This window comes from Excalfactoria chinensis, chromosome 4 (genome assembly GCF_039878825.1).
Source record: "Excalfactoria chinensis isolate bCotChi1 chromosome 4, bCotChi1.hap2, whole genome shotgun sequence".
NCBI lineage: Eukaryota > Metazoa > Chordata > Aves > Galliformes > Phasianidae > Excalfactoria > Excalfactoria chinensis.
Window position 1 is genome coordinate 72100563 of NC_092828.1, and position 13696 is coordinate 72114258.

At 44.9% G+C, this 13696-nt stretch overlaps 1 protein-coding gene across 2 annotated transcripts in view; it reads left to right on the forward strand.

The window, feature by feature from the left end:
• GAB3 (GRB2 associated binding protein 3) overlaps positions 1–11963 on the forward strand; it is a 54667-nt gene extending 42704 nt beyond the window's left edge. Inside the window, exons 5-10 of one of the 2 annotated variants that reach the window (XM_072336391.1) lie at positions 1969–2024; positions 3056–3311; positions 4220–4301; positions 5543–5645; positions 6868–6981; positions 7806–11963. In XM_072336391.1, the coding sequence (XP_072192492.1) occupies positions 1969–2024; positions 3056–3311; positions 4220–4301; positions 5543–5645; positions 6868–6981; positions 7806–7922 (728 nt within the window). In that variant the 3' untranslated portion in view covers positions 7923–11963. The remainder of the gene's footprint in view (positions 1–1968; positions 2025–3055; positions 3312–4219; positions 4302–5542; positions 5646–6867; positions 6982–7805) is intronic. The other variant, XM_072336390.1, reaches the window with a different exon arrangement.
• The last annotated feature ends 1733 nt before the right edge of the window (positions 11964–13696 follow it).

Consider the following 13696-nt stretch of genomic DNA (forward strand, 5'->3'; position numbering starts at 1 on the left):
CAGAACATACAGATGTCAAAGTCCAACACACACCGTATAGGAGAATTTTATTTTATGGAGCCACGGAACAAAGAGAAGCAGCTGAAATACCTAGCTGGAAAGCATCACTTATTTTAGAGGGACATGTCTTTTTGGATGACAAAGAAAGTACAGGGCGTTATGGATGAGTGTCCTCCAGCCCCCTGTAGGAGTCATTAAGTTTGGAAAAGACCACTAGGATCATCTAGTCCAGTGCATTCAGTGTCTGGGGCCGTTAGATCTTGCCCTTGAAGCTCACACACTAGAGCAAGGAGACCTCTGCCCCAGGCTGTTTATCAATGTACAAACAATTCTTGGAAGGTTTTTGCAGAAACACCCATCAGTGGAAATGCTGTTCTTCATTATCTGTTTCGTCTGCTTGCTCTCTGAAAAACTTCTGCTTCCACGTATACACCACTCCAACACCAGCAGCGTGCTTGAGATGGTTAATGTTCCTTCATCACAGTTTATGCCGAAATGCTCTTAAGAGGATTAAGTGCCCAAATGTCATGTTCTGCTACCATGCTGCAAGGTTATCTCTGCCTGACAGGGGGCAGCAATGAATTAATAAGTTCTCTTGAGTGCAGCTGAAACTATTTGAAAGGTTAAATTCTGAAGTCAAATGTACTTTACAGAGAAGGATCTGAGAAAGAAACAGGGAAAAAGCAGCTGCTCCTTATGGGCTCCTGCTGTTTAGTTTGTTTGCACTTGGTAACCTGTAAATGCTGAGCTGCTATTAGTCAACCTACTACAAAGGCAGTGTGCGCAGGCAAAGCACCTATATTGTGGCACCTACTGGTGCCTGAATGCCTTTTGGCCAAAATGAGTAAATACAGTCAGTTCCTGCTGATCCAAATCCATCTGTGTCCACACTAACCTTCCTGCTTAGCAATTATGCTGCCATTGGCATTGCCCCACGCCCCACTGCAGTGCAGCGCTGATGTCTCCTGGGCCAGGAAAGGGTGCAGGGTTGTGATGCTCCTGCCCAGGGACTCTATAGAGCACAGAGAAACAGTTTTCTGCACAGAAAATTATTTTCCAAAATCAGATGGTAGTTGTATGCATAGGTAGAAGTATATATGCCTGTATGTGCATACATATGTGTATATATTCAAACACTTGTGGTAGGTAGGAGTGACAGCAGTTCTGTTTCCTCCAAATCTCCCTGTTTCTATTTTCTGTCCTTCTTGGAAACAAAGTGTAGCAGTCTTCCATTATTTAGTGTGAAATCTCACCACCCAGAGAAGAAACCTCCCAGCATTTCCCACCACTGATCTTCTAGACACCGAATGACATTCTTTTTCACCTTTTCCTTAAAAAATGAAGTTGACCTACACGAAAACAATCCAGACAAGGGACACTGTGACCAGCAGCCTTCTCTCTGGCTGTTTGTCCTCCACCAGCACAAGGCACGTGCATCACATCAACATTTCTGGGTGGCAAAGATAATTTCTCCCCCGTGTTAGGTTTATTCACACACCTTCAGTACAACACATGCTCCTCCGGCACCTCATGCCCTAAGCACCTAGGTGGCTTTCTGAACAATAACAAAATACTCTTCCCTCCAGTTCCTTTTAGTATAATGACTGTTGTATGATAGATGGGCAATAGAGGGACTAGAGCAGGTGCTGGGTTTAAGCGCTGGTCTGCTTGGTTGCTTGCTTTGCACACCACTACTTGTCACTATGGGAAGCATCATTTACAGTAGAGTTACATGTGAGTAATTTCTTTGGTTTCATGATGCTTACAGTAGCTGTAATTGTGCTTGAAACACTACCAAGTTAGTTCTGCTCCTATATGCCACTGAATTTCCTTGTTTAGGGTCAATAGCAGGAATTCTGCAATCTCTGTATATCCGTGGTTATTTTAAAGCCATATGCTTTACTCCAGAATGATCTCCATGAGGTTGCTCTGGCTTGCCACATTTTTAATCACTTTTTTTCCTTGCAGCAGACATGGAAGGCAGTTCTTTAAGAAGTCGGGACAAGAGACTTAGCTTGAATTTGGTAAGTACTCTGCATAAATGTAAACACAGGTGCATGAATGTGAGTTATTTCACATCCTTATAGACAGCCACTTCTCTCCTGCAAAAAAACGGAGGAAACCCTTGGCTTTGGACAATTTCTGTGTCACTTCCTTGTGGCCAAGGAGAGGGGAAGGTCACAACATGAACACCCTGATTTTAAAGCAGACAAAGGCAGGTCTGCTGTGAAGGATAGGGATGATCTCTAGAATGAACCTGTTGACTACAAGCACCTGAGAAAACTACTTCTCTCTTGAAAAAAAAGAGATCTAAAGAAGCCTTCTGCTTCCTGATCCCGAGGGACATCTCTTCTCAGGATATAGGGAAGTCTCAGCCTCAAAGCCCCTGCAGTTCAGAACTCTGCCAGCCCAAAGCTGCTGGCTCAGCTTTTGACAGATGTGGGTTATGTGCAGCACCATCAGGCATCGTGCAGCCAGCCTTCCGCCTGGCACTGAACACTGTTTTATGAGTGGGAGCTCCTTTACTGCTCATCTGCAGGGGGTGGTGTGCAGCTGATGCCTACCTCCCCTTTGAAAGCTTGCATGGTTGATGATCCTCTCTCCTCAATGATCAGCCAGTACCAACCTGCATGAAATGAATGAGTGTTTGTTTTCAGCTGACAGAAATAACTCGTGTGCCTGCACCTCTGCCCTCTTAGCTCCTACATTTGCAAAAATCTAGTTGATCAGGTGTTCTCCTTTCAGATGTTTTCATATAAAAGGGCCTCCTTCATATCATAAGACAGAATTGCTGCTGGAGGGGGCAAATGCAGCCTTGCTGAAGTCAGAGCATTTAACCTACTGAATTTACCTATAAATTTGGTCTTACTTTCCAGCAGTGAGTAGCTGAGCTCAGCTGTGGGCTCCTGCACATCTAGCATGAGCATCTGAACATGTGTGTTTCTCCTGTCCTTCCAGCTCACGCTCCTTGATGAGGTCTCACTAAGTCCTCTTGCTCAGAGCAAGCTGTTTGTTCACCACCTTTTCTCTCTCCTTTCTTCCCTCACCACTGAAGCCCTGCCTCTTCTCCCCACTCTACTCAACATCCGTGGATGGAGCAGAAGACAACTACGTGCCCATGCGCCCCAGCACCTCTCCCTCAGCACCTGGCTCTGACTGCTCCCCTGATGGCTACATCCCCATGAGCCCCAGCTCTGCAACCTTCACCTTTCCTGTAGTCAGCACTGAAAAAGTCACCAGCCCCTTACCTGAGCTGCCCTCTGACCTGGAGCCACCCCCGGTGAACCGAGACCTCAAGCCTCGCAGGAAATGTAAGGCCAGACCTAAAAAGCAACCACTAGGCAAGTGACCTGGTGGAGGGAACACAGGTGGCCTCCTCTGGGAGTGGCCCTGGTACATTTCATGTGTGTTACTATAGAGCAGGAGTGTGGATCAACTCTGCAAATGGCCACATGGGTGTAGTTTGGGAGACAGGAGGCTAAACCAAGCATCCTTCTGGCTCACCAGCTCCCCTGCTCCCAGGAGCAGGACATCCAGGCACTCAAATCCTCACACCTGATGTGGTCTGTTGGTTAAATCTTACTTAAATTTTCCTTCCTGCCTCTCATGGCACTTCCAGAATTTGAGTTGCATTTTCAGAGGATATACTGGGGGCAAAATTTAGCTCTGCAGAGAAGAAATTGCTGAAGCCAAGTCTGTATTTAAGCACTTTGGGCTACAGAGCCACAGTGCTACTCAGAAATTTGTTGAGGAAATGCTACATGAAGCAGGAAGAGAAATTCAGAGCACTGCCAGAAAGTGGAGCAAGCTCATCTCCTTTCTTAGAGGGTTTTGAGAACTGAGTGGAAAATGTACCCTAGTGTGAGGTGTGGTCCTCTCCACAGGTAGCACCTTTGGATTCAGAAGAGAGCCCAAAGCCTTGACCTGAAAGTGAACTGGACTCTCCTTGCAGGCAGCACGTGCTGAGGCAAGGACAGGGGTCTTGTAGGGCATTTGTTTTCCTAATGCCTGTTGTACTGATTCTGTTGGTTTTGGATTAATGAGGGACTTTGCTTTCCTGCACTGACTGAAGCAGTCATCTGTTACTGATTTCTATCAATTAAGTTTTGTGAAATACTCTGTTTCTTATCGTTATTAAAAAACTGCATTTTCCTAATCAGCCCATGCTTTTCCTGAGTCTTGCTCTTGCAAATGTAGCTTCTTTTATATCTCTTTGTAGCACGGCCACCACCTTTGGACTTGAGAAACCTCTCCACAATCCGAGAACATGCTGCCGTGACCAGGATGTGGACTGTGCCTTAGTAAGTCAACAAGAAACCCACTGTTCCAATCTTTCAAGAATTAACATTGTGGAATGGAATTAAAAATAACTGATCACATTCCATGAGATACGGTTTTCTGGCAAAGTCCACAAACCAGAATTCCACAGGGTCCCTTCCAACATCCCCCAGGCTTTTGCTGTCTCTAAAAGTCAACTCTCCTCGTCAAGACAGGTAGCTCCAGTGAGCTGAGCAACATGCATTGCTGCCAGGAGGGATGTGGGCTTGGTATCTTGCAGATAAGTGTTTACTCAAAACTTAGTGTCTTTTGAAGGTTCCTTCTGAAAAGACCAGAGCTAACCTGTGCTCTGGAGTGCTTGTTGTGATGGCTAAACTTCAACTGCAGTGAATTCGCGAGCAGGGGAAGTCACAGTGAGATGCCTGGGGGAAAGCCTGGCCGCACTGATCCCTCTCCCAGCCCAACCCTTGAAAGCTGGTAACCCCTCAGCTGCCTGCTGCAGGCTGTCTGAGGGGTAGCCAGTGGCCTCCCTTCCCAGCATCCTTGCTGGAGAGCCACAGTTAATGAGTGCTGACACAGTGCAGAGTCCTGAAGGATAATGAGCTCAGAGGGAGTTTGCATGTTTTGCATTAACAAAACTAAAAAAGAACTATGTCCGGAACTAATAAAGCAGAAGGAATTACACTGTTCGTGCTGCACGAAGTAGCCATCCAGTTTCCTAGTAACTAACCCCATTGTGCCAGCCTGCAATAATTCACTCATGATATACTTCTGACTGCAGTGTTAGTGGAAGAGATTTCCCTGAACAAGGGCTGAGTTGCAGCCATCTCTACACACAGACAGCATGTGTTTACATGGTGTTCAAAGCCAGCCAAGTCCCTCTGCATTCCCCTCCAGTAGCTAATTAATTTGTGTTAATCTCCAAGAAGCGGGTACCCACACAACAAACTGCCCCACTGGCACTTGTTACCCAAATGAATGTTCTTTGTGCCCCTTGATGGAGAACGACTACAATATTTTATGCTTTCTGTCATAACAGAGACGGTAAACGTTCATAAAAAGGAAAAAGAAAATAAAATAAATCAAATAAGACACAAGATTCTAACACTTTTTCTAGAACTAAGGAATATTTTTGGACATCCTTTCCATAAAGGCTGCAGCATTAGTGTGAGTTTATTCACCATATGGACTGTGTCAGGCTTTGGCTTCATTTCAGAGCATCTGTAAGATGCTTCCTTAACCTCTCCTGTGTTTTTCTTCATAGCAATCGAATGAGCTTTATCTCACCAGAAAGAGACGGTATTAATTCAGCAAGAATATTTGCCAATTCAGTTTCCGGAGAAGAGGAAGAAAGTTACATTCATATGGTAATCTTCATTTTCACACAGCCATCCTTTGCTTTATTCTGTTCTGTCACATTGATAGAGAATGTAGAAGTTTGTTTTCTAAGAAAAAATGTTGAGGAGGTTTGTCCTTTGCCTTCTGTTTTAACAAAAATGATGAAATGGTTTTAAACCAAAGACAGTGGGACCAGTTTACAGAGAGATAAGGGGAGCCCTTCTTCTGCTCTGCAGAACTCAGCTGTTCGCCCACGAATGTTGCTGAGCAGTTCCAAGAGATCACAGGGATCAGCCATATTTACATGAGAACTCATTAAGGCGAAGGCAAATGAAATCTTTTCACCTTTCAAAAGTGTGCCCTGCAAAATCTCCAAGGAAATGACAGAAAGCCGTTAGTGCACTTCCTAAAGAAACACACCAAATATTGTGCAGAAACACAACACCCATTACAGTCTCCTATTGCTTCTGCTTTGGCTGGTGGCACTAACCCCACTTCCCATCCCACGAGAGAAGAACATCTGGCTTTGTGGCTTCCTTTTCTTCATTCACTCTCCAGCCATATCTTGCAAAAGACCAGAACCTCAGTTTCCTTTGAGTTTTGGGTAGAAATTCATCTCAAATCCCTCATTCTGAGCCATCGTCTGCACATTTGTCTCCAGAGCTGAAGCCCACCAGCAAAGGCTATTCAAATACATTGCAGAACTGATCACAGAATCCATAGACAATCGTCTCAAATTTTAACCCACATCTTTACTAGATCAAAACCTGCTCAAAAGGACAGTTCCAGGTGTAACTGCTCCCCTTCTGATTTTTCCAGTCAACTAAAACTCTCCACGTCTTTGCGATCATCTGTTAATTCCCTGTCACTCTCAGTTGCTAGATTTGGAAGAGTTACCCCCATGAGGGTTCAGCTGGCACCCCTGCAAATCTGAGCCTTCCAGGGTCTTGGGGTGAGAAGCTGAGCTCCTTCCTAAGAATACTGTCTAAATCAGAATGAGATTCAGCATGGTTTGCTTGTTTTACTATAATTACCAGGAGGAAAAGGCACTCTCCATTCCCTTATGGCATGTGACAGCTAATAAGCACTACCCTACAGTTAGTCACCAAATGCACCTTTGGCACAGACTGCCCTGTGGGTGCTGGCTGTCCTCATTCGTGCTGTAGAGAGAGCCTCTGCTTCCAAGGCTGTCCTGCTTCCTCCTGGGATCATACTTTAAGAGCATTAAAAGTTTCTCTTCTTTCCTAACAGGAGCACAGACAGGCAACATCTCCATACAGTGGTGCTTTTCCATGGACAAGGAAATCTAACCTTGATTACTTAGCATTGGATTTTAATTCTGCTTCCCCATCCCCTGTACAGAAGGTATGAGTCCTCTGCGAAGAACCCCAAACCTCCTCGCTCTGTATCTACTGAGAGGAAAACAAGATCCAGAGCTTGCTAGGTACCCTAGGGATGTGCAGCAGTGAGGGCTTGTGGGCAAGTTTGTTTGGTGCTTGCAGGATCTCTGCATGCTCTCCCATTTTCACTGCGTCTCCACAAATCCTTTCCTGCTAGTTTTCCCCCAAATCTCTTTGCAGTAACAAGTTTACAGCCCATGATATACTCACCAGGTAAAACTGTACCATCTCTCGTAACATAGTAAAATGTGCATCTTTATTCTTGCGTCTCCAAAAACATTTTAATTTCTTTAGCAATGCTGAGAAAATGCAATCCTTGTTCCAGAAAGCTTACAGCCTGTGCAGGTGGTGAGCAGGTACCACTGCAAGCAGAGAATACTGTGTGTTTGGGAAGTTTTGTGTCCCATAGGTCATTTTCCCTATCAGCTAGCACTGCTGGAGGCAAAAGACGTAGGGACACCGAAGTCTTTTTAGATATGACCGTCCCTTTGGTTAAAGTGCATGCGGGTTATCCCAGCAGCAGGACTACTTGCTTGACAACGATGGTAATCTGCATTGAAACAGCTAGGACAGCCATTTCCCTCACTCGCATGCTGGGCTGAGCAATAAGGTGGCCGATGGTTGACTGTAGCTCAAGCAGGCTGTAGAGCAATGCTTTTGTCAGCTCATGTTACTGCGAGCTTCAGGGTGAAGTGAGGCAATCAAGAGAATAGGGATAGCAGAAAATCAAGCCAGGATCCCTTCTTGCCCTGAAATGAATGTGATGTTTTTCTCTCTCGTCTCTCACAGAAACCGTTTCTTTCTGAGGAGCAGAGAGTGGACTATGTCCAGGTAGATGAACAGAAGACTCAGGCTTTACAGAACACTAAGCAGGAATGGACAGATGAGAGGCAATCAAAAGTTTAAAGGAAGATTGGGATCTGGAGGAGGTTTTTTTTTGCACTGGAACCATGATGTCAATGAAGCAGCTATCACAGAGTTCAAAGGCAGAGAGAGTGAAGAAGCTGCAATATGCTTGCAGTCTCTGGAGGAGTGGCATTTTCACTGGAAATCTTTGATTTCATCTGGAAATAGTATGTTGAATGAGTGAGTGCTTCACTGATGTTTAAAGTAATGCATTACTCTTATTACTGCCCTTACTGGTAAGCTACATGGTACCATTTCTGGCATGATTTTGGGACAAGTCAGACACTCAATGTTAACAAATCCACTACAAGTTGCATTAATCTAGTTGGTCCTGCCTTTTTCCTCTGATGTATAATTCCTAGTTGCTATTTTTTTTCTATTCCTTACAAACACTGTGGGTGTTCAGGCTGCCTGTGGCAGCAAGCATCTGACAGGTATCAATGACTAATCAACTAAGGGCTAAAATGCTGAAACAGTAAAAAGAAATTTTTTAATGTATAGCAAAGAGAATTTTGGAAAATATTTTACCCCTGTGTTTAAAAGGTCTGACTCTGAGCTGATGCTGTCAGAAGCTCAAAACAAGACTGTGTACTGATGGGACTGGGACGTGTGGGCATTGACCCTCTCTGGTTGATGACCATCGTGTTAGGTTTCTCTCTGCTGTGGCTTATCCTTGTCACCTCTCACTCTGATTACTACTGATGTTTTCTCCGTATCTTGAGGAGTGTCCTCAGCACAGCACAGCTGCTCCTCTAGCAGGAGGCTGCTGACACACAGCTCTCAGCTGGCTGAAAAATAGAAAGGGAAGCTGTGAGCCTGTTTCTACAAGTCTTGGGAGACATGGCAAAGGTTCAAGAATGCTTTCATTCAAACTGCAGAAGAAATGCAATTGGAATTGCTGGTAGCAGTCATCAAACTGATTGTTTCATCAGGCTCACCCCAAAAAATGGAAAATTAAGAAATCAACATGGTCTGTGAGAGGCTAGCAGGCCTGCCAAAAGGAAACAACAACGCGGCATGAGGACCTCTGGGTTCAGGAAGCTTATCTACTTTGGGTCTTGTTAGGGACACTATCTCAGGATCATGTATGTGTATAGTTTGACATATTTAACTTTAAAAGCTTGGCTGCAATCTATTTTAAGATGGCACATAGCCACTGCAGAACTGGCAGTTTGCAGTGCAGTGACCCACACTGGATTTCATCTTTGCTCATGCAGGTAAGTCCCACTGGCCATAGAGGCCTGATCCTGCCAGCATGCAAGATTTCCTCATTGACAAAGCTAAGTCACTGGCCCCCTCATTGTCATCAGAGCTACTCAAAATGCTGATTGACCAAGCAGTATCCATGGAAACATCACCACAGACATTGCTGGCACTGAAGGTCCCTTCTTACTTCTCTCCCTACAGCCCCTGGGCTCACCAGGTGGGCTGAGTTGCATGCCCTGTAGGAAGGGGCTGCCTCAAGAGCAGAAACACTGCTTTCCTCCTACCTCAAGACGTCTGAAGTGCTAGCAAATCTTGCTGTTTACTTAGATCAAGTGCAGAGTTGGGTACCTGGGTGACATCTTGCAAGAGCAATGAGATTTGCCAGCACCTCTACTGACCCTGGGGCAAATTGGGCAGCTGACAACATAGGCAGAAATTGTCCTTGGTTAGAGATGCTTAGAAAATTGGATTTATGCTGCAGGATGTTCCCTCTTCTCCACTCCATCCAAAGCTCTAAAATGAAAGTTGATGTCCAGAAAAGTTTCACAAAGAAAAACTCATGCTCACAAGGACTTTGGCCTTTCTGCTCAAACAAATTGCTGTCCTAAAGCATACAAATAATAAAATGTCACTGAGAGCTTGTAAGGCATGCTGCAGTATAGAGTTGACACTCAGATGAGGTGTGTATTGTGGTAGGGGACCGTCACATTGAGGAGCCTTGTGAAGTACAGAAAGCATCTGTAAAGGGCAAGATCAATTATGCTAAGCTTCTGCAGAGCCCAGATTGCAAAGCAATGGCATGCTAGCCTCTGATTCAAACTACGGTAGCGTGCAAATCAGCTCATGTTCTACTGGAGTATTTCTTTTCATGCTGCCAGAAAATCTTCTGAAGTGGAAAAATACAAGCTAGTGAGGACAACTGACACATTTGTTATTGTGGTTTGTTGTAAAACTGTTTAAACTTGGACAAAACTTGGCTACTGGGTCAATCAGAAGTTTATGAAAGAGCAAGCTCTTCTGGTTTTGCTTTCTTAAAGACATAAAAGTGCAGCTTGGATGTGACTGTCCTTCAGTCAGTCCCCCCTTAAACTTCTGTGTATCTCCTTCCTGCTCCCGGAGCTGTCTTATCTCCATCAGACACAGCTTACTGGTTTGTAACTTTCACTTTTAAACTAAAAGTTTGAGGTTAAGTTCAGGCTTCTCAATCAAGGTCCAACAGCTCCAGAGTCCATGAGATGCATTCTTGTGCAAGTACAACATACAGAACAGGAATAATTTTTTTTAAAAATTACAAAAGAAGTTTAAAAGCAGAACAGTCCTCTCTGGAGGCTGTTTTTTCCCTCCCTTGTAGTCAAATTCTGCAATACCCCAAAGAGGTTAAAGAAAAGGAGGATGGCTTGAGGATGGCAAAGGCCCTCTGTTGCAGTCACCTCCATCACTGGGGACAGCCTGATTATGGAGCAGCAGCCCTGCTGTGGTCAGTCACTGATGGACCTGCAATCTGCTGGCAGGAGGGGAGATGCTGGAGGGAAAAGGAACCAGTGCTCTGTTCATTCTGCTCCTTGGCCAAAGGCAAAAGAAAACCTGTGAGAGCACCTGGAAACTGAATCAGCCTTTGACGTGTCTGAAAATGCAGCAGAGGCAGGAGGCTAGGCACACTTCTTGTAGCATCTTCTGGTTGCTGTAGGGCTATTATTTTGTTATTTGTATTTCTAAGATATCGGGGGAGCTGGTGCAGAGGGAGGCTCTGCACAGTGATGAGCATGGGACAGCCAGCAGCCCTCTGTGAAGCTCCTGTCCCCTGGGGACCCGGCATTGCCCAGCTCAGGACCTGTAGTCCCTTCTCCAGCATCCCTGGGGGTTCACATTCAAAGTGGAGAGGAGCATTAAGCAGGCAGATTGGGCTCTGTTTACTTAGCAGTGTTGCTCTGTGGAGCTTGCAGATGCAGCTGATCGCACGACAAAGAGGACAGCAAGCTGAGCAGTGTCATTGCCTGTGGCCAGTGGGCATAGAAACACCTGCCTGAAATAAATCCTGCAGAATCATTGAGAAATTTATCTGCTCTCAGTTTCTCTTCTGAAGGCAGCAGGAGTGCTTAATGGGAGTTGCACTCATTCCCAAGGCCTTAATACAATTAGGGTTTAATATAGCAGTTCTTCAGTTGTTCAGTGATCACGCAGTGAGCAAAGAGCATAGCAGGATCCAGGACTCTTTTTGCTTTTTGGACTGAACTGTGTTTTACATTTATAACTCCTTTATTACAGGAGATGGCATTAAGTACCTTACTGTTGGATAGGAACACTTTACCTGAGAATGCCTACAGCCATTGAACTCGAGCTGGGTGGTTCCCACCAGCTCACTTTGCCAAGGGCAGAGCTTGCTCTCCTCAGCCCTGCTTGCATCATAGTTGTGGGTTTGGGAGTTGCATTAACTTTATGTGATTCAGTGGTTTAGTAATTCAAAGACCATCAGATGCTGTGATGAGAATGAAGCACAGGGCAATGCCTTTCCTTTGTTCCCCTGTTCCGCAAAAATTGCTCAGGTTAATAAAAAGAGAAAAAGAAAACCACCAAAATAGCAGACTTTTGTCGTTTCAAAGCCAGAATATTTTTTGTTCAGATATAACTTACACCTTGTGCTAACGAAGCATTACACTTTTTCGTATTTGTAAATCTGTGGGGAAGCATTAAGCAGTCATCACTGTTACCAGGGGGAAAGTCATTGACAGAGGGGAGGAGCTCTCCCTTCCTGATGTTCCATTGCGATATTTGTTGTATATATTTGCACATTCAACTCTGTATCCTTTCTTTTCTAATAAATTAATATAAAATGTAGCTGTGATCTTTAATTGTTTTGATAAACAAAGGGAAAATTGCCACATTTTTTCAGTGAATTTACCATATTTTTCATTTCATTTTCCATTTTCAGTCCCTTATTAAGCTGTGACTTGTTTGGACATAAAGAGGATGCTCTTGGGTTTCTCGTGCCTCTTTGCTTGTTACTTGTGAGCTGCCTGGCAGGGACTCAGCCTTGTCTGCACTCCTTTACTGCCCGTGCTCTGCTGATGTGTCTCTTGCCAAGGGTTTTATATGTTAATGCAGCCTTTGAGTGTTTTCCTTGCGAATGTTTGTTGTTGCACTTTGGATTACATTCAAACATACTTCATGCTTTGCCCAAGAGCTGAGCCACTGGGAGTGCGTGTGGCTGTGCTGCAATGTAGAGGTGGCTGATGTTGCCATTGCTGCTCTTATTTCTTTGATTCCCTTCCCTCCCCAACTGGGCATCACAGAGCATGGGGAGACCTACTCACTGTTCTGGCTTGGCATGTTCGCAAGCAGCTCTGACACTTGTGTAGACCAAGAGAGACCAAGAGAGGAAGCCTCCAGAAGATGAGGCTTGAGATGCTCCCTTGCATAAAAACTTTGCTGCAAGCTCTTGAGCATGGACTTTAATTTCTGAAAGAGACGAAATCTGAGGGAGCATTCTTTCAGGCTACAAACTACTTCCTTAAGAGTGCTGGGCAAGCCCAATGGACTGAAGCCAGCAAATACAGCTCCCAGAAGTGGACAAGAGCTCCTCAGCAGAAGGTGGATTTGGCTTTGGTGTGTGTTTTATCTGCAAGGATGAGGCCATGAGCAGGGAGCAAGCAGCCTGTTTGCTGTGCAAAAATAAGGTGTCAGGGTTTTTAAGTTATTTTTTAAAAAAATAAATAATAAAAAATAAAAAAATGAAGATTCATCATTTCTTTGGTTGGACTTCCTCTGCAGTTAGTCAGAAATCATCAGGAAATGCCAGCTAAGGAAATCCTTCCCAAACTGTGTGCTCAGCATAAGGAGCGTGTGCGAGCAGAGGGAGCAGTGAGGCACTGCTGAGCTCCCAGGCAAAGAGCAGGGCGACAGGGACAGCTTGAACAAGTACTGCACGTAAAGTGGAAGGGCAGGGAGACAAAGCAAAGAGGAACTGGGAGGTGAGAAACAGATATATGTACAAAGTGTCATTCCTATAGATGACACTGCATAGAAATGTAACATACACGAATAACCAGTTTCATGGGCTACAATGGGCTTCATAATATTCAGTTTCATGGGCTACAACAAAGTGTAGACCTTTTCTAAAAACAAACACTTTTATTCATAAAATTATCTGCATTGCATTGTTTTTTGCATTTTTAAGCTCTTTTTTCCCCATCATCCTGAGCTCTCTGCCTTGTGCTTCTCCATAAGAAGCAGACCCAGCCTTTAGGGGGGCTCTTTGGCATCCCAGACAGCAGACCCCAAGCCCACACCTGCAGCACCCAAACAACTGTAATACAAATAAGGAAAACAACCTTTGCTGTCAGAAAGGCAAGCAATGTCCCAACCCCAAAAATGCATATTTATTGGGGTTATTTTTTCTGGTCCAGGGACCAGCAGGCTCACAGGGCCCCATGAGCTCCTCCAGCCTCTGAAAGGCACAGCAGGTCCCACAGTTGTGAAGGGCCTTCCTGTAGGGACAGCTCTGGCTGTGCGGAGCTCTTGGAACAGGGGCACTGGTTTTATTTGATGGATATGTAAGCTGTCACATAAGC